The following is a 21102-nucleotide window of genomic DNA, read 5'->3' as shown; positions in this document are numbered from 1 at the left end:
TATGTATTACAATACATAATACATGTATTACACATTTCTATTTTATGAAACGTTAATTATTCACATAGAAGAATCACAAGTATAGTCAAATCATCATTAGAATAGATTATACTTCATGGACAAGTGATCTGCTTCAACTCACCAATCTCTTCCTAATACTTTACGCTTGTATTCTACACACATAGAGGCTCGTAATAAGATTGACTCTTAATAATTTGACGATAAGAAATCGAAAGAATCAAAAAAAGAACTCGAAACTCAAACTCTAAAGAGAGTAAAGTGTGCGACATCTAGTATCTAACGGCTACAAAATGTAACGAAGATCGCGTATACGAGCTGCCACCTCCGGCAGCTGTGTCCGTGAATAAAAAAAGCACTGGGGGCAGAGCAGCGTTTATGTTGTGAAAACGGGAGCAGCGTCCGAGTCCGAACCGACGAAATAGGAGCCGCGATAAACGAATGTGGGTTGCCCCTCTGAGACCTTGGCGAAGGTGGATGAGGCAGAGAGAGACGAGTCGAGGAAGGAGGCTACCTTATCAGAGGCAGCCTGGAGGCTGATACTTCGTTCGCGTGGCCGACGTCGAACCACGAGGCGGCTCCATATATGGAGGGGGCCATGCTAGGGAGAGGGTGTCGCCGACGCTCGAGTATAAAGTTCCACGACGCTGACGACCTCGCTTCACACCACGCCAGAAAACTCGACTCTCTTGGCGTTGCTCGCTCTCCCAATGATCGTTGATTAATTGGTCATGCGACGCCTGTTAATCTTTCATACGCCTACTCGATTGGAGGAATTTAACATCTTCATAGATTTTAACGCGAGATTCCGAGCATAGGATGGGAATATAAATCTTGAAGATAGAAAGAAGAACAAGAAAGCTTCATACATATACTAGAAAGTAGTTTTGGTCGATTCAACGAAAGTTTCGTTATATGGTACTCATTATAGTGAAGTTGATCTGATTTAACATACGTAATTGGACCATCTTGAGATTTTAGTGCGAGATTACAAATATACAGAGTGAGAGTACGTATAAATGTTCAATCAGGATACAATCGAAAACAATAGTTTGAACAATATTCTTTTATTTTTGTGCAAGAAAGGATTTATACGGTATAAAAGGAAAACAATTTTAGTTGATTCAACGAATGTCCTTTTATAAAATGAATTTGATATAATTTAACAAGATTAAGGTCGTTATGGTTTAAATACCTTCGTAATTAACGAGCTAGGCATCATTATTTGTTATGGATTATATATCTTCCAATAAAACGAATTGAATAATCAACTGAATTCCGCTGATTTTGCCCGGATTAAAATAATTCGGTGTTAATTAGTTCTAGCAGCGACATAAAATTGAGCTGTGGCGTTGTATGATGAGTAGAGCAGTTACGCTACGGTAATTTTTAGGATTGGAGAATTAGAAAATTCTTTATTTTGGATAAATCAAAATTGTTTTAGAGCATTCGTGCTTCATCTTGGAAAGAGTGCTATTCTCTCTAGAAAATATTTTGTAATTTTTAAAAACGAAAACAACATGATTCACAGTGATAGTTTTGGCATCGGTTACAATTTATGGAATGCTGAAAAAAAAAAAGGATTCTTTAAATGACATCAGACAACGATTAGAAATATATTGCGATGGTTTAGATATAGCACAGATTTAGTAAGAGAAAAAACAGAATGTTTTATGTAGTTTTCAATTCTATTTTAGAAAATAATCAGAAAAAATATTAAACATTTGTTTCTTCGTTAAAAGTTTGACATTAAATTTATTTTATTTTTAGTAATTGATATTTTCTTCTTAATTTATACATTACTTATAATATATAATACGTTAAAATATATTTCACAAAATAAGTGTAAATTTCAAGTATTTCTACCAGAGTGAAGTCAACATTACAAAATCTGCAAACAAATCTTTGAACAAACGCAGGTACATCGCGACAACATTGTTACAACATATTTTAATGTCAAAATTATTAAAAGATTTTAATTATACTTTCTTAATGGTGGTAATAACGTTGATGTGATCCTTGATGGTGATGTTCTTGATACTGATGATGTTCTTCATAATGATAATGTTGTTCATGATGAGGATTTGACCTAATTATATGAGGTACGATTGGTTTTTTAAAAGGTCTATCTCTTCCACCAAATCTAAGTTGACCTGACCCCTTTTTGCCACCAAAACCACCACCTACATAAAATTATAATAACTATTAGTTATTTGTACATATGATAATATAAAGTTTAGAAAGTTGAACACTTATAAGCAATTAGAATGTAATTACTTACCAAGTCTCCTTGGTTTCCACCCATGCAAAGTACGTCCACACTCGTAATCTATAAAAATTTGATAGCCTTTTAACGTAGCATCTACGCAACGTCTAATTACTCTTCTAGCTTCATCCTCGTTTCTCATTTCAATAAATCCATAACCTTGGGATAATCCAGTCACAACATCAACTATAACTTTTGCAGATATAACTTCTCCATATCTAGAAAAAAACTAAATTTATTAATACTTAAGTATATATTTTTTTTTTGTTTGTCAAAACAATAAAAGTTGAAGTATATTAACATACCTCCTTTAAATCATGTTTGGTAATTTTTGGGCCAAATCTGGCGACAAATAATGTCCTTTCTGGTTTTGATTTCAATCCATGAGGTGGTTCATAATGTGCCTGCATTGCACGACTAATAGCTTTATCATGTGGTTCTGTATCTGTACCGTCAATGCTACCTGCTTTCAAGGGTTCATATTTTTTGGCATAAGGACTCCAATTTTGCAAAGCATCCACCTGGAATATAAATACATTATATTTTAAGATGTATTGATATACAATCTAAAGAATGTATGGACATAACCTACTGAATTATACTGAATTGAACGCTCTTTAAATAGTACTTTAACATACAATTAATACATTTGTTTTAAAATACCTCTAAAGTGACACGAAATTACTTTTATTTTTATGACAATACATTATTTACTCACCATCTTTGTGAAAATAAAGTATAATGTATATTGACAAGAACGAATGTCATCAAATTATGAAAAAGGTAACTACTATCACACGTCACAATCGAGAAATTATAATTACTGTCAATTAATATTTTCTGAAACAGAAAAAGAACGATATAACCTTTTCTACATAATAAACACTGTCAATGTTAGAAAACAATTCCGGACTATACGACGCCGCCATCTGTATGAATTATTAGAAAACGAATTTGAATTGGAAATCGTGAAATTCTCCGATCAGTCCCATTTTTTTAAAACTATTACAAACAATAAATTACTCTAAAGAAATACTATGTACAATTGTAATAACAACTATAGCAATTTTATTTTATTCTAACAAAATTATACCGCTAATGCTACACTATATTATATATAACTCATTATCGTGCATATTCAAGATTCAAGTACTTCCAAGTAACAATTGTTTTGTCAAAACGAAAGATTATAAATCAATGCAAGAATTATTAAATTATCTATAATACATATAATAATATATAATAGTAACTTTTCATTCTTTTGTTACTAATAACTCATGCAAATGATTGATGCGACTATAAATAATAGAAGAAAACAAGTTAAGGACATTCTTTTTAACATTGTCATTAATATCGTTTTTATTTTCTGAGATCTTACTTTTCTGAGATTTGTTGAATTTGTTAAATTATTTGAAGGCCTCGCTGTTCAACGAGCGAGGAGCAACAGCCGCGATTGGGAATAGGAAACGTCAGACAACAGGTGGAACTACATCTATTAATATAATACAATATCGTGCGGCTTTGTGTCGTCCACGACACTGTAGAAGACTTTATTTAAAGGCACGGCTGGTGCGTTACATACTCGTATTTACATAATACGAATTCCTATCGCGGGATAGCCTCATAAATTCACAATACACGCAGTTGCAGGAATTTCGTAGCTGAGCGCGTGTATTTTATCGACGGTGGCGTCAATTTCGACCTTTTAGTATTTATTAATCGCAGAGGCGACGCGACGTTTCGAATAGCTAGAGACAAATACACAATCATCGTGCGTACCACGAATACGGATTATAAATTTACAACGGACATAATCCTTCACTCGAACAACAAAGAGACAGTTTACCGTACAGTTTCATGCAACAAAGTCATAGAAAATAGAATATTTATTACATTCATAATCGTTATTAGAAATATAAATAAAAAATTATAATATGCCGTTTAATTTGATAGAATTACACGTCGATATGCATATGTTATTAATATAATAATGGATTATATATTATGATATATGTAAGTACTTACATTATCGAAACCTCAACTGATGTCAAAGCATAAACTAAATGGAAAAATATTGGTTAAAGTTATAGTTATGAATATAGTTATTCTTATTCTAATTATAGTTATGTTCTAAATTTAAAGAAAGAAAAAGTTAATCGAAATTCTATCGTCTAATAAGAAAGATTTTCAGATATTTAAAACAAAATCAAACTTTTAGAATTCTCATTGAAAATAAAGATATGTCGAATGAATTATTTTAATACATACATATATTGACATAAGTTCTCCTTAAATTATCTATCTAATTTAAATCAACCTGAAATCAAATGTTAATTACATAACAGATAAATAATCATCGCTAAACTATATGGCTCGCGTATTTCATTCGTATACAAATAAGAGAAGATATGTATAGTTCAATACATTAAATGGTAACGATGAAAAGTATTAAAATATTTGTCTGAATTAGTGATGGAATTACATCTAGGCTTATAATAATTTTTGGTACATTGTTCCATGTTAAGATGGAATTAGTTCCATCGTATCAATGTTTCTATAATACTGTCACAGTTTCCAAATTTACAGTTGCAAGGGGATATTAATCAAACACTAAAATTTCAGCGTCTACGAAAAAGTTACAAGCTTCTAGCGTCAATTTCATTAAGCGTACGAATGTTTTAATCGTTACGTCTTAATAGAGACGCAAATTAGGAGAAAAATAATACTTCACATGGTTACGCTGATGCAAGTATCCTGCCCAGAAATCATCGCGATATTTCTGTATACTCGACGAGAATCGAAACTTAATGATTAATTCGCTATCTAAAAGTAATCTAGAGATAGGCTATCAAACTAAGTCGAGTTCTAAATGGGCACCCATTCGTCTCAACGCCAGTATGGTGTTTACCGCTTTAATCCACCTCTTCTTGATGACATACCGCTTTAACCTAATTTTACAGATTGGATTCTCCAATGCCACGTCCAACCATCGATGTTCTAAGAGTTGAGTAGCGGATGGTCTTTTCCTGAAGCAAAACAATCGATCAAATTTACGATTATTTCTAAGCAAATCGGTTGATATCTTAAGCATAGCGAGAGACAAAAGTATTCACATACATAGTTGGGATGTAGAAATAAAATGAGAACTATTTTCTTTTGTTATTACGCAAGCAAATCTTAACGTAGTTATTTGGTAACTTGTAATGAGACAAGATTCGCATAATAGTAGCATCTTGTCGAGACAAAATTGTTCGTGTAATACAATTAATTATTTTCCTTCTCTTCTCTTTTTGACGAACAACTAATGTTAACAGTAAACTTTTTGTTTAACAGTAAACTTAGACTAATAAAATTAAGAGAAATTTGGTTCTATATCTTCCCAGTCTTTGAGACCTTCTTTTGACGTTATACGGTATCCATTTATGGATTAGTTTTTGTTTATGTACATTTGAACCGTTTAGAAGTCACGTTAATGAATTTCATAGATCGGAAGGTATAGACGAATGATGATGTTCCTTGCAAACAATGTTTTTTCGATTTACTTCGGAATATATCGTTATTTGTGTCATCTTTTTGCGATAAACGAATTTACAAAAGTAAATGATTTATTCATTGAGAATTGAACGTTAATCGTGCACTTATATAATGAAATGATGAAATTCATGAAAAGTGGAGTAATGAGCAAATTGGTAATGAGCAAGTTCATACATAATATACAGTTACATGTAGTTAAATATACTTAGTACAGAAAACATCTCTTCTTCTATTCTTACATTTCAACTATACGAAAATTTTTGTCTCTTACTAAATATTCTTCCATTTGTTGCTAACCAAACTGAATATGAAAGGAATATTTTCTTGGAGACCAAAGAAAAGAACGAATACACGTATCGATTATCGAAAAATTTTAATAATCATTCGTTTTTTTTTTTTTTTTTTCTAAATCGAACATAATAAATTTGACAACACGAGCAATTCACCAGGAACTCACGTATTTACTTGAATTCGACACAAATGAATTCAAATGAAATTGCGCACTCATTACAAACTCTTCAGTTCCATCCAAACCGGAAGTAGCAACGTTATTTGTATATATTAAACAAAAAATAATCGTATATCTTCACTGTGTCATCCACCACCGTCTCTATATCTTGTATTGCCCTGAGAACTTCACAATGGCGAACGATCCTCATCGTCGTCGTCGTCGTCGTCGTAAGAAACGACAGGCAAATCCAACGTAGCCCTCAACTCCACCAACGGAGTCGTCTCAACGATGTATCGAACTCGACGTGGATGAAGTAACGTTAGTCGCCGTCGACTTTTGTTGTTTCGATTGGAAATATTCGGCCAAAGAGTTCATCGTTTTCCTAGCAACAGATTCCTCGCCACACCAATCAACGCTGACAGACTTCCGACCAACTCCTGACGACCTCGTGGCCCCTTCCCATTCACCAAGCAAATGTAGCAACAAATCCTTGGTATTAGTGGGTTCATCCAGATTCAGACTCTTATGCAAATTACGAAGGGCAGAAATTCGTGGGACGTCCCTACTAGTCTCACCAAATTGTTTCACTCGTGCGCGCCGCCACGGTGGAGTAAGATCCATCTCAGCCTCATTTCTGTTAAATACTATTTCATTTTTCTTACTCGTTATATCTTCCACTTTTTTCTCGAAAGATTCCGACCTAATTGATTCTATGGAGCCTTTCCGGCTTCCTTCCTCCTCTTTCTTCTGCTTCGACTTCTTCAACGAGGCGAACATATTCACGGTACTGGTCTCCGTGTTCTTATCAAAACTACGACTACTATGGAACGTAGTTCCGTTGAGCTTCCTGTGTCTCACTATACTCGACAATTTCTCCGCAATTTCGTTGCACTCGGTATTTTCAACAACCAATCCGTTCCTCGAACGAACACCGTTCCTCTTGTCTTTGTCTTCGAGCGGCTTCTTGCTCTGCTCGCCGGTCTCGGAGGAGCTTTCCTCCTCGTTTGAATATCCGCTCGCTCCCGTCGCTATGGATCTCAGACGCTCTGATAATTTGATTATCTCATCAGCCAAGATGATTTGACTGGCAGGGTCGCCCCTTGATTTCTCCGCGGTGACGCCCTCGGAGGCTCTCCTCTCGAGACCGTAGCTAGGCACCGTCAGGAACGTGCCGTAGCTCTCCCGGGGTGAGCCGTCCGTCGTTTCCGACGGCGTGCTGGAGATACTGGCACAAGGTGACGGACTGTAACCTCCTAACGACACTAATTCCTCGTAATCGCGAGTCGAATTCTGTTGAGTCAACACGCACTGAGGAATATCTATGATGTACGGGCTGTCAGGGTGCTCACGCCAGCGCTCCACGAACAGCCTCAGATTGTCCTTCGTCACGTCCAACTCGTCTACGCTGCTCGTTTCCACTCGAGGGATTGGCAGATCTGGAGTCTTCGGCTTCGATATCGTCACCGTTTGCTCGACCTGCTGCTGTTGCTGCGTCGCTGGCTTCTTCGCCAACCAACGATGTTCCCTGCAGTGCGTGGCCGACATTCGTTTGCTGAAAGATTGGACAGCTCCTTCGTGAGGATGATCCAGGATCGCCAGGAATTTGTTTCGGATGTTTTGTGTCTCTCTTTCTCTGTTGCTTTTTTATTCTTTCTCTCTCTCTCTCTCTCCCTCTCTTTCTCTCTTTTACACAGACATATATATATGTGTGTATATATATATATATGTGTGTAGAATTTTTGTCTGTTCTCTTCTGAGCCGGGACGTGCAAATCTATATAGATTTTCAACGATGGAAGCGAATGGTTTGATAGCGATGATGAGATGGAAACGCGGGGAGCACGTGTGAAGCTATAGAACGTGTTTCCTTGAATGGAATTCGAAAATCAGAAGCCAGACAGACGTCTCGAGATCAAGAAACTATATGTACGATGGATTTCCGCTTCCTTGGACGCTTTTGAATGCTTTTTTTAGAAGCAGCAGGTCGAACGGATGTTGAGACTGCTCGTGAACGCACGGCGTACGAGAGTAATTCGATTCTTCTTCAAAATGAAGTTGAGAAATTGAGTATTCGATTCGATTCGTTGGACGCACTTGCGTGCTTTCTGTTAGGAGTTTAATTCAAAGGAACGTAAAATCGTAATTCGTGCTGAAATTATTGATTTACGCAGATTAAGACTGACGTTTGAAAGTGGGTAGTAATTTATTGATTTTGCTTGGTGATAACATATATCGCTTCCAGTGAAAAGCAACATATTGAAAATGAAGGAAGCATGCTCGGGATTAATCAGACACAAAGGGAGAGAGAGAAAGTCGAAGAGTAACCGTGAAAGAGTTACAACAAAAACGCGAGCGTAACTGTCCAGATAATCGAACGTTCGAAAGAACTTGTTTTTCTCTTCATTTGCAAGATCTTACTTCGAATTAAATTCAATTTCGATATCTTCTTAATTAAGAAATTATTTAGAGATCAATTAAGAAATGTAGAATACGAAAATGTAACATAATCTTTAGAAATCTATTGCGAAGAAGAGAATAAAAGCGATCGGAGAATATTTTAGCAATTTTCCTTCCACTGCAATTTTAATTACGCAACAACTATTATTTTATTATCTCAAGTTAAAACAGAAGTTACACTTGATTACGTATTAGAATTAAAATGACAATTTCTTCGTGAGTTTTGCCTTCGCCTTCAACGTAAAAGGATCGCTAAAATGATATACTCGCGTATTTTGCTTTTAATTTTTAATTTATAAACGGCTAGAGAAACTAGAGTTACACGATTTCAATATTTGACGAGAAATCCTAATATTTATTCCATTTGCTACATAATTAATTTTTAGCCTGCTAGTTTCTATGAATATTCCATGATTCGTTCATATACTTTACACTTAATTTGTAAATGATTGAATAGCAATTGGTAATAGGAAGACTAAAATTCCGCAATTTCAATATTTACAGTAACTACACGATCAATTTTTAGTCTTATCGTTGTTGTTTGTATTAAGTGCGCACGTAGAGATCGTATTACACGCCACAGTTGGAAACATTTGCCATGAATTATCCTACTTAACGTAATACGAACAATTCGAAACAGTGGATCATTTAGTCGAGAGAATGGAATAAGGTGATCGAAGGATACAGAAAATGATGGCTCTGTTGAATTTTCTTGGCAAACGACGTACGTACAGTCAAAGACAAGAAAGTTGTTCGTGTATTTCGTTATCTGGGCAGCTGCGTTCATTAATAAGTTTTGCGAACGTGTCAGTGTTCACGTTCGTCTTCTGTCAATCGTAATTAGCAACGTGGTTCGGATATTTTAGCATAAGTCCACGTCACCTTTGTACGACGTAATATTTCTCAAAAATAACAAGCGATACGTACTCTTTGTCTTTGACTAGCAGACAACGGATAAAATCCTTCGCGTCTTCGGATATATTGGCGAATGCGTCATGATCAAAGTCGTACTTCGCGATGGTCACGTTCGCCATTGTCTCGATGTCTGTGTCCCCCATGAACGGTGACAAACCGGATAATCTGAAAATAGAAATAAATAATTTACTTACGTCTGATTGTAATTTACATGGAGTAACGAAATGTGAAAGATCTTCAATTTCTTCGTCGAGGAACAAACGAGAAATAATTTTAGTGGTACAATCTACAGTTTAATTCACCAAGCGTTGAGTTTACGTTCTTCACGTTGTTAGAAAATAGAGCTGTGGAATGCGAAACCCGCTTTACACGTTTTTCACTGAAGGCTACTTGCCTAATGTTTGTAGTAGAAGCAGAATTTTTCTAATAGGCATTTACGGAGAAGTATATATCAGGGTTTACATGTATATATACAAGATAGATAAAATAAACAAAATTCTATGTTAAATTTAGTAGAAATTACGGAAGAATACATTTAGCGCGGAGAATTTGAGTTATTCTCTGTTTTATTAACAGTTTCAAAATTTCGAATATTTCAAAGTTTACAAGTTTGAAAATTTAGAAACTAGAAAATATAGAAAAACTTAGATTAATCGGAAACGTGTCATTCTCTAAATTCGTAAATCTCCTCTTTCGAAAAATCGAAAATATTTATTACACGTATATTTCAAGCATTGTCGATATTTCTTACTTGTTGTTAGACGTTTCTCAAATATTTATGTTCCTGCTTTTCCATGTAAAGTAAACGGATCGAAATTGAAGGGCAACTTACAATACGTAACAGATGACGCCTATACTCCACATGTCGGTACCATAACCAATCTGATCGAAATTTACGACTTCCGGTGCAACGAACTCCGGCGTGCCAAATAGAACTTGCAACTTCTTCTTTGGATCGTACTCCCTCGCCAGACCGAAGTCTATGATTTTGATCCTATTACCCTCCTTTGTCAAACATAATATGTTTTCAGGCTAGAAACAGAGAGTATATCATTTACCTTATCGTCATATTGTCAAATGTAAATTAGAAACCAAAATAATGTAATTATATGGTAGATCGTAAAATGTAAATTAAACCAAACTAAGCGATGAAACGCTTTTAAAATTCGTTAACTATAACTTCTATTTGATAACTCTGTTCATTTATGTAATGAACCAGATATACTTCAGAGTTAATACGCAAATTACGTTAATATAACTATGAATGAAAAATATACGTGGTTTCTCCTCGGCAGTTGCGTATCTTTTTCATAAATAATAATCTTTCTCATGATACAGTTAAACTGGGAATTTCCATGACGAAAAGCATATGCAATTGACGAGGAGAAGCCATATTTTAGTAGCAGTGAATGTATTAATCGTTGAATAACAAAATTCAGCTGTACCGTGTGCAAACCAATAACGCAAATCGATATTTTTCAATATAATTCACCTTTAAGTCGAGATGTAAAATATTCTGCCGGTGAACGAACTCTATACCCTCGCAGATCTGTCGCATGAAAACGGCGCAGCTACGCTCGGTCAACACGAAATCGTCGTCTATCACCCTCTCAAATAGTTCGCCACCTTCGATCCTTGAACATACGCGAAAATAAGCATAATCGATATGATCCCCCTAAAATGAACACATTTGCTGTATTAAGAGCTTACAGTTCCAAAATTACGTATATCTGCTTGCCGGTGTCAATGGCATCGTAGAGCTGAATAAGTCGCGGATGTTGTAACCGTCTCATAATTTCCACCTCTCGTTCCACCGATCGTTTGTCCTCCTTTTTCGCCGTGTTCACCACCTTTGCGGCGAGCATCAGGTCGCTTACTTTCTCCTTACATCGATAAACGGTGCCAAATTTTCCTCTGCAAATAGGTACGATCTCGTTTCACGTATCTGTACACGTAAGAATTCCTAGAAACTTCTATCAAGGCGACTTCAATCGTCTCGTTGTCTTGGCTTTCATTCGTTAACATTAGAATTATGCGCGATCGTACGCACAGTTTCGTCAAAATGATGGCTTTCAAATCTATCGTTTCTGCAGTTACGAAAAAATATGCAAATCCGTGCGACTCGCAAAATTAATAGTTGATTTGTATTTAATTGGAATCGTACAGGCAGAATATTTTTAGATACATTTTGAAAGTTGGCAAGTAATTACCAGTTGTGCAATAAAAGTGTTAACCGTTGTTTTATAGATGCTTTTCGTTACAATATTTATCTATAAGTTACATTTACTGTGCAAGTAATTTCGAGCATTTTTGCACGTTTCTAAACAGCGGTATAATTTCCCAAACATCTTTTCACCTTTTTGTAATACTTGTAACTTTCAATTTTCACAACCATAGTTTCAAATTTCTTTCTAGTCTTCTTTAAATTTCTTATAATCTTTTTCTAATCTTTCGATTAATTTCATTTCATTTCGATACATTTTTCTATCCCATTCTCGATTTTCTAGAACATTTGAATTATTAGAACGACTTGACGACAGTACCAAATATTTACCGAACAGAGGAATTGACTTCTGTCTGTTATCCAATAAACCATCTTCACCCGTATGTTCTTTGAGACCTCGTAAGCTTCGTAAATTATAACAATTCACTCTTGATACTGCGCGAAATCAAACGTTATTTTCGACGAAAAAAATCGTACCCCAGTCTAAACGTGTACAATCGCTTTCACTCGAAGCATAAACACGTTTCATGTAAATTGTTCGACGCACAGAAACGCATTAGCTATTGTTGATGCATGGTAATGTGCGCCAAACATCGACAGCTATACTTGTTACAAATATTCTTAAATCATTTTTAAATATCAAATTTTACGATAAAGTAGAATTTCATTGGTAACAAAATTAAAATAAAATGGAACTCATTAATGGTAAAAAGATGCTTGCTGGAACCTTGAAAATGGGATAAAATAGACGGTTAAATAATACATGATAGTATATATTTCTTTGTAGTCTTGCAATAGTAAATGTCAGCGTAATAAATCGTGGTAACTCGAGAACATTTAGGTATGTGAAGGAACAGAAGAAAAACACCTTGTTAATATTTCATTGAACGTCTCAAGAACGCCAACAGCAGTCGCATTCGTGAACTTTGACCTTGTTAACTCCAACATTCCTTCTTCTTATATAAACAAGACTCCTTATTCCTTTTTCTTGTATTACTGTTAAAACAATTTATTCGAATTATCTGTTTTAATGAAAATTACATTTCTCATGCTGATGGTAAATGGCACGTCGATTAAAAGTTAAATGATTTCAAGATTGTAACGTTAAATCGTTTACGTACTCTTTTCGTTTTTATTTTTCAAGTGTTTTTCTTCATACGAGAAAATGTTACGAAAAATTTTCCTCCAATAAAATTTTACTCAAAACGTTAACATTGTACGTCAGGATGCCATTCTCACAGAGAGAGAGAGAGAGAGAGAAAGAGAGAGAGAGAGAGAGTCATCGGAATCCAAGAAAGTCAGGAATTTTGTATACAAACAGACGCGTCTCGATACTAAATGATTTCGCAAGAGATGAGTAATACGCGATATCTGTAATATTACGTTTCTAGTTTACTTAAGCAGTGACATGTAGAAATGTGCAACAACACAGAAGAGTTTAGAGGAACGTAACTCTTTCGATTAAAGCTCCAATCGCGTAAAGTTCGAATTGGCAAAGCTAAAAAGTCACAAAGGCGATCATTTAAAAAAGAACGATAAACGAGCGAATCGATTTTTCCCGATTAAATTGCAAATAGTTGCGTCCAATTCCGCGTTGTACCAAACAAAATAAATTTCTCGTGCGCACCTGTCGCTATTTCAAAATTTATCGCGTCTTGTTGTGCCAAGCAACGCCGGCAAGAACTTTGACAATTTTACCGTTCATATCGCGCCAAGATGATTTGGCTATAAGTATAGTTACAAAGAAGATTATACTCGCATTCTTTTCCGCTCGATCGATATAATTTATTATGTTCTGCGTTTATAAATATGCACAGGAATCTCATCTTGACTTGGAACGAATCGAGAAAAATCTTCGTGAACAGATAAAACGTATATGCCGCGTAGAAAGAAAAATCCGGAGAAGCATAGAATCAACCTATGGCTTTTGGAGCCTTGTCGAAACACGATGGTGTAACGTGGCTGTCACGAAGCCAAGTTAGTGACTCATTGAATTAGTAGAGCATACTATGGGCGCAGAAATTACAAATTATCGCAGTGGAATGTTTGCCAGAAGATCGTATGATGCCGTGGCGAGACTGCGTTTTAATCTGCATTTTAATCAGTCGTGATGTGAAAACGATCCAAGAGTTCATTTAGAAGGAACAGCGTGAAAATGTTTGCTCAAATAATTAGCGCGAAAATTAACCGCTACAGTTATTACCACGTTGTTATACGCTGTTTAAAAAAATTAAACTGCTATTTCCCCTGCCACTTTGATCTTTCTGACTTCTTGTCTACGTACATTTTCTAATAATTCTCTTACGATTTTTACTACCATCTCGTGTCGTAATATGTCAGTCCATCGAACCTACAGGCTTTCTAGCTTCTCTTTACGATAAAATCATTCGTAGTAGCAATTTCGCAATTATTTCGAACAGTGTTCTAGTTGACGCAAAATTACTGCAACAGAGTGTTCTTCCACTGAGCAACTAAGAGCCTTTAAAGGATGTACATCAGGCGTGTACATAAACTATACAATACGATAAATTATCATAATTTCAAGCTAAGGAATAATCTAGAATTATAAACGAACTCGAGTATACACAGATAAGGCGAAAAAGTGATTCAGCTAGGAACGTAACGTCGATGCTCGATCGAATCTATGTGTCAAGAGTAAAAGCGTCGGAATGCTGGGCGATTCGACGCACGAACGTCAGTCACTACGAAAAACTCATTATTTATAGACGTGCAAGGACCTTGATTACACTTCGAACTTCGTGCAGCGTCGACTCTCTGCATACCTTCGTTATCAAGCTGCACAGCACATTCGATTCATTTGGATGGCCATCCAGGAGATATTTTTCGCAAGTGGCTACGATTCATTGCAATGATTCACGCTATATCACGCACTCGATGGAAAATGGCCAATTCGACAGAGATCGCCGAACGATGAAAACGATTCCGGTTAATTGGAAAATATGATTTACGATTGTACAACTTGTTATTAGAATAACAGTCGTGCTCGATAATTCGAGATGGAGATTTTCTAGAAATTCGAAGCCAGAAATATCGCATTGATCGTGAATGAGGTAATTTTATCACAGAAATGGTCAATGACTCGAGATCGTGCACCTTTTATTGGAATTTGCAGATATAAATGTTGAATAGAGTTTGCATTATGAATGATTCTAATTTCGTTGCAATCGTCGAAATAAGAATTAAAGTACTATGATACGCCAATAGTGTATATTGCGATAGTGTTTGTTATAAAAAGTTTGTCATAATAACAAAAAATTGATGGAACACGTACGCTTAGCGAAACAAGCGAATATTTGATTAGAAGTTTGTTCTTCAATTCTGAATTTAATCGCAAAATTCTTCTTCAACGATATAGCTAAAGAATCTTTAGAAATTACATAGAAATTCCTTCAATTCTTGAAACAATATCGGATATCAACATCTTAGTTTTCTATGGAGAATCCTTTGCCATTTTTCAGAAGCAAGTATTTTCTATTTATTGAGACATTCAAATCGTTTCATAATATTCCAATACATTTCGCCAATTATTATCTAATCATCTCGAATAAAAGAAATTAAACTACTTGATTGTGTATCCATAAAAATTCGATGGAATTTTCTTTAAAAATCGCAAACAATTTATCGATTTTTCGAATAATCTCAAATATTAAACCACGCATCGTGGATGAAGATCTTCCGATATTTCTCGATCGAAAACAATCATTCAGAATCGATGGTTCACTAATAGTTTGTCATTGACATTCAGATCTTACCTTTGGCACTGATCCATCCGTCAATACTTTGTGCGTGGTTAGTGGTTACGAATACACATCAACATTGTGTCTCGCAATTAAAAATAAGATCTTACCTTTGTGCCGATCCTAATTGAAAATAAAATTCTTCCCTTTGAAACTCGATGCATCCATCGAAGTAATTTCTTCGTTTTGACAACGTTTTCTACTTTGATAAATTGTCTTCGTAACTGCAAGGTATTTACCAATATTTTCTACGCAATATATATTTTGTTTAAAAACATCGCAATAACATGGCATAAATCGGAATGCAAATGGTAACTGGAAGAACAAACGTTCCAACTGTTTATTTCGTAGGTTTACTGGCTCGTGAAAGCGGCGGCGTTGCATGTAAAAATCATTCAGGTCCGAATCTCATTCATAATGGCAGACACGCATAGTAACTGAAAGATTACGATGTATACAAGACAGGAATACCACGTTCGCCGGAAGGAATAAACACGTCAAGGTTTCGTACTTTTTCCTTCCTCTTTCTCGGACTCTCTTTCAGTCCCAATCCACCTCCGTCAACGGAAAATTTATCACCTATATCCTCGTTACTCTACCTTGCAAATATTTCTTTCCAATCGTTTCACTTTTGAAACCGCTTCTAAATCGTTTCTCGTTATACGTGTCAGGTGTTTTATGAAATCAAACTTATCTCAACGGTGCAACCAATACGATTTTTACAACATTTTCGCATATTAAACGTGCGTTTAAAAGGTCAAACGTATCGCGTTTCCTACGACTCGTTCGACTAAATCTCGTTTGTCTGATTCGCGTTGAAAAATTTGTTCGAGCGTTCAGTTGCGTCAGAAAAGACTTTCAGAAATACAAGAATCGAGCATCGCAATAGCATTAACAAGTGACTTGAAAAAGGCTACTGGAAGCTTTGATTTCGTTTATCCATGTCAGTGGAGGTTGCGTGCTTCAAAACGGAAATTCCGTGTTCCTTGGAACGTTCCTCTATGCCTGAGGCATGCATTAGAGTCTCGGTACAGCTTGTATAATCATTGCGCAATACCAGCACGCATATTGTGTCAAATTCAGAAACAGCATGCCCAACCCTGCGGCTCGCCGCGATATTTGCAATGATCGTGTGCCTCTATATGCATAAATTCGGTCGAGTGGTCGACTCTGGAAAGTTACGTAGCGAATTTTACGCGTCTACTCCCATCGCGAGCACGTAGGGTACGATGCGTTTCTTTGTTTGTCAATAATAAAAATACGCAAATGTGATACGCAAGGAAATCGATGTGTGATCATCACTCACCTTCCGATCTCAGATTCGATGTCATAATGATCCTTGAATTCCACGCCCCGACGCACTGTCACATTTCGATAGGGGAAACTCGGTTCGAGCTCTGTAAAATACGACAATTTATAATTAATATCAAAGTTTAGATCGTTGAAATAAATTTTGAAATTGTAATAAATTACTGTAGAACATCTTTATTCCATTGGATTGGCAACTAAGTGATTGCGGATTTTGTCATTAGGTGGTATCGACAAAATGCGCAATCACTCAGTTGCCAATCCAATATAATATATTTCCTGCTGTTGGATTAGACTATACTTTCTTACTCGATGTGTATTACGCTCATCCAGATGTTTTCTATGAAAAATAACTTAAAAGATCAGACGTCGTAAGTGCTGAAGTTTTTTAAATAAATCGATCTTTTTCTGAGATTGTAAAACTCTATTTATAATTTCAACCGAATCGCTAACGATTACAGTAGCGGCTGATACGATTATAAACAATCGATTAAAACGAAGAAATCACTGGTATTTTAATATTACGATTTATTCAAATATTTCTGACTTTGATCGTACCTTTATATCTAGAACGAAATTGTCTCGCAATACTAAATCGTTGTAATATTTGCATCATATACGTATACGTATCATCCTTAGAGAAGAATAACGTAAAGATATAGAAGATAAAGATAGAGAAGAAGAACTACGAGATAATTTTATTTGACGATTTTTCACAACCTTCTTCATATTTAAACGTATTCTTCTATTTGATCGGTTGGAGTAATAAAAGTTGGAGAATAACGAATAATAAATTCAATACGTTCGTTCGATTTAAACTCCACATAATAAAATGAAATTATAAAAATTTCAAGCATTTTTTAAATTAACTTCGAATAAAGCGCATGGAAAACGACCCTATTATCGTACGGAAAATTACTTTCTTCTGGAAGATAAATGAATTGAATTAAAAATGGACAATAATTGAGAAACGTATATTCTTATAAAGAGAGTCAAAATCGTGACACGTGAATTATTCCATTATTTTATATATGGAAGTTTCGTCGCTCGAATCGAAAGCTGATCATGCTGAAACTCGACTCGAGTTCCGTTACCGGTAGCAACAGTTCCGGTGACAGACGCGTTCCTTTACTTACGATAAGGATTCGTCAAAATCATCATAGTTTAACACGCGATGTTCGAAACGAACATCGAATGGCTCGTTAATTATCTATTTTTCGTTGAGCCTGGGTTACGAGGGAACCTCGCCAACTCAAGATTTCTGACATACAGGAAGCGGTGAACGTATATCGAATTGTCTCGCGTATAAATTTAGCAATTTTTGTGTCTCGACCGTGGTCACACTTTGATGTATAAGCTGCCATCGCGATCATGCACGATGTATACAATTATGCTACGCAAAAGCGATCGGAATTTAAATAGAAAATATAAATAGAAAGGCGTATGAATTTGTCACGTAAATTTCAAACGAAAATCTAAATTGAAATTACAGCAAAACAACGAATGAAAAGCAAAATTATTTCTTATATTAACTCACGACTGTGATGGATCGTGATTCATATAAACGATAAATAAATCTCTCAAAAGCAAAATCCATCAACTCTGTTTTTTTGTAAATTTCTCAGTTTCGTTACGTCGATTCTTAAGAGACAAACATTTTTAATTATTCAGTTAGCAGTTTAATTATCAAATTGAATTACCGTAAGAGAATACTGTAAACAACAGAAGTTTTCGATTCCAGTGTAGATTTAATAAAATAATATTTGTAACATCATTTTTCTCTGCTTTCCAATCTATGCAGTTGATCAATGTGACTTCTTAATGGCTGAACTATATATACTTTGTATGGTTTTCTTTTTGTTTCGATACGAAATTCCTTCTATGTTTTGAACAAGCATCTCCTGACGAACGCGACAAACGCATAGTTTCGTGCCGGCCGCGACCTCATTTCACCCTTTTGTACGAAACAGCTGGTTAGGAACATCCGTAGCCTCGAACGATTTCGGGGTTCATCGAGACCGGTCGTTTAAAAAGATCGGTAAACAACCAGTGACGCTCCAGCGTCGTCCCAAATTCCAGTGAATCACTGCATTTATTTAAAGAAAAACCACGCTCAAAACACACTCTGCACGCTTCACTTGGATAAGAATGAAATCACCACGAGTATAACTAGCCAAAGAAAGAGGAAACTCAGTTTAACTTAACGAAATCTACATCGTTTTTCGCATAAAACCTCGAAACTTCTTTCCTGCTTTATAGTATAAACAGATAACTTCAAATCATTATAGTATTCATAAGCGTCGTCCCTTTTATAGAAATTGTTGCTTTAATATTAACGAGTTATTAAAATAATCTGTCTAAAAGGAAGCAATTACACACTCGAAATTCCCATTCTCTTTTCTCCCTATCTCACGTAAGTAAACATCTTCAAATCACTCACTATATATAGCTTATAATAGTACATTATTTGTACGAGGTAGGAAGAAAAGAGATTGAGAATTTCAAGTGTAGAATTATTTCCTGTTTGAATATATATATATATATCTTTTTTTCAGACACATCATCTCTTTCACATTTACATTTATTCAACGCACCGATCTAAATTCCAGTTAGCTTTAGTACTAGCAAAATATGTTTTAAAAGATTTCTCCTAAAAGGAAGCACCTCTACGCTTAAAACCCTCGACGCCAGTCCTACTCACCATATACGATATGCTATGAGAGCCTTACATCTTATTATATTTCAAAAATCGTTCGCGTCATTCACAAACAAAGCACAACGATTTCCGACGTTGAAAAATTCGACAGTTCTACACTCGAAACCCTCGACACTAGTCCTATTCACACCACATAATATACCATATACTATGGAAATTACATATCTCTTTATATCTATCGTACATATTATATACCCCAACAATCGTCTCCAACGATTCACGAACAAACTACGATCGTCTTCGATGCTCGACAATTGTACAATCGTACATTCACCACATGTAATATATCATACTTGGGAAAACTTTGTATCTTTGCATCTACATATTGCAACGAACGTTCCCATCAAACGTTTCACAAACAGATCGCGATGATCCTCGATAACGAACAATTTTACACTCGAAACTCTGCATACCTATTCACCATACGTACGATAAAACTGTAATTATTAAAACTTGATATCTATGTTCCAATAAACCATTCCCATCAAATATTTCACCAACAATCCACGATAATCTTCGACGCGATCGTAAGCATTCCATAGACTGGCACGCCGTTTGGTGTATCGAGCAATGCTTGGTCTCCCTTACCGCCCACCGGGTCAGTCTCGTCGACGCGTATCATCCTTTCGACGTCTTGGCTACCCTCCCCTAGTGCTCCAAGCCACCGAGGAACGGGTTGCGTTCGTCCGACAGTCGTTGGGTTGCACACGCGGACGATGATCGCGCTCGATCCTCTCTCTTCTGGCGCTCGCCGATCCGGTGTACCCTAAAGGCAATTATTGACTATCGCGTTTGCGGTCTCGGGCGGCGAGTCCCCGGAGGCCGGCGGCGGGTGCCTCTTCTTCTCGGCTCGGACGGATTTAGATTTTCGGCGGACGCCGCGGATTCTGCTGGCGGGTCACGTGGCCAGTGGCGTTCCTCGGCGCCCTCCTGCTCCGCACGCGTTCTTCGCCAGCCTGCCACCACCTTCCATCGACTTTGTCCTAACTTCTAACGCCGGTTGGTTTTATCTTCGTTCTAGATTACACGATGCTAACGATTTCGATATCGGAGAATAGATCCAGGAACGGACGAGCGATTTGACGAGTCGTCGACGCAAGTTCTTACGCGCCGCGACTTGTTTCGCTCATTCTGCATGCACGTTAGCGATAAATAGGTTTCGATATCGAAGAATAGATTTTTAAATCGACGAATAGATTTACGAATACGTTTTTATGGAACTGCTGCACAGTCGTTTTTTCTCTTCGTTCTGGCTGCGCGATATCAACGAACAGATTTTGGTATCGATGAATAGATTTATGAATGGATGAGTTGCAGCAAACTCTTACGCGCCACGATTTATTTTTCTCTTCGATCTGAATATACAAATAGATTATACAAATAGAATATACGACTAGATTTTCCCGAGTGAAAGATGAATTTAAAAATGGATGGATACGGGTTAGGAGCATCTTTC

General features: G+C 36.2%; 2 protein-coding genes across 9 annotated transcripts; both read right to left on the bottom strand.

Moving 5' to 3' along the window:
* Nucleotides 1–1732: 1732 nt before the first annotated feature.
* On the bottom strand, nt 1733–4577 carry LOC122568743 (U11/U12 small nuclear ribonucleoprotein 35 kDa protein-like). Of its 2 annotated transcripts, none has more exons than XM_043728847.1 (5): nt 3663–4577; nt 3003–3124; nt 2590–2805; nt 2300–2513; nt 1733–2201 (listed from the first exon to the last, which is right to left on the bottom strand). In XM_043728847.1, the coding sequence occupies exons 2-5, from the start codon at nt 3003–3005 to the stop codon at nt 2008–2010; spliced, it is 627 nt and encodes a 208-aa protein (XP_043584782.1). In that variant the 5' UTR covers nt 3006–3124; nt 3663–4577; the 3' UTR covers nt 1733–2007. The 2 variants fall into 2 exon arrangements, with proteins under 2 accessions (XP_043584782.1, XP_043584783.1); XM_043728848.1 differs by having other exon boundaries at nt 4310–4577.
* Nucleotides 4578–6274: 1697 nt separating this feature from the next.
* On the bottom strand, nt 6275–20523 carry LOC122568737 (calcium-dependent protein kinase 16-like). 7 transcript variants are annotated; one of them, XM_043728835.1, is made up of 8 exons: nt 20077–20201; nt 17489–17496; nt 16929–17019; nt 11351–11554; nt 11133–11274; nt 10473–10672; nt 9653–9805; nt 6275–7821 (listed from the first exon to the last, which is right to left on the bottom strand). In XM_043728835.1, the coding sequence occupies exons 1-8, from the start codon at nt 20184–20186 to the stop codon at nt 6552–6554; spliced, it is 2178 nt and encodes a 725-aa protein (XP_043584770.1). In that variant the 5' UTR covers nt 20187–20201; the 3' UTR covers nt 6275–6551. The 7 variants fall into 7 exon arrangements, with proteins under 7 accessions (XP_043584770.1, XP_043584774.1, XP_043584773.1 ...); XM_043728839.1 differs by lacking the exons at nt 17489–17496; nt 20077–20201 and adding exons at nt 12733–12860; nt 20235–20523 and having other exon boundaries at nt 6276–7821; XM_043728838.1 differs by lacking the exon at nt 17489–17496 and adding an exon at nt 12733–12860 and having other exon boundaries at nt 6276–7821; nt 20060–20197.
* Nucleotides 20524–21102: the final 579 nt, after the last annotated feature.

The sequence above is a fragment of the Bombus pyrosoma genome, linkage group LG6 (genome assembly GCF_014825855.1).
Source record: "Bombus pyrosoma isolate SC7728 linkage group LG6, ASM1482585v1, whole genome shotgun sequence".
NCBI classification, from domain to species: domain Eukaryota; kingdom Metazoa; phylum Arthropoda; class Insecta; order Hymenoptera; family Apidae; genus Bombus; species Bombus pyrosoma.
This window is presented reverse-complemented; position numbering and strand designations above follow the sequence as displayed.

Bases quoted from the DNA above. Each gene is read 5' to 3' on its own strand.
- LOC122568743 (XM_043728847.1), bottom strand. The intron at 2,514-2,589 runs GTATGTTAATAT...TAATAAATTTAG, and splicing joins CCAAACATGATTTAAAGGAG to TTTTTTTCTAGATATGGAGA. The intron at 2,202-2,299 runs GTAAGTAATTAC...AATTTTATGTAG, and splicing joins GTGGAAACCAAGGAGACTTG to GTGGTGGTTTTGGTGGCAAA.
- LOC122568737 (XM_043728835.1), bottom strand. From the start codon at position 20,186: ATGGAATGCTTACGATCGCGTCGAAGATTATCGTGGATTGTTGGTGAA. The intron at 11,555-16,928 runs GTGAGTGATGAT...ACCTATTTGCAG, and splicing joins ATCGAATCTGAGATCGGAAG to AGGAAAATTTGGCACCGTTT. The intron at 10,673-11,132 runs GTGAATTATATT...CTCTGTTTCTAG, and splicing joins TTTTACATCTCGACTTAAAG to CCTGAAAACATATTATGTTT.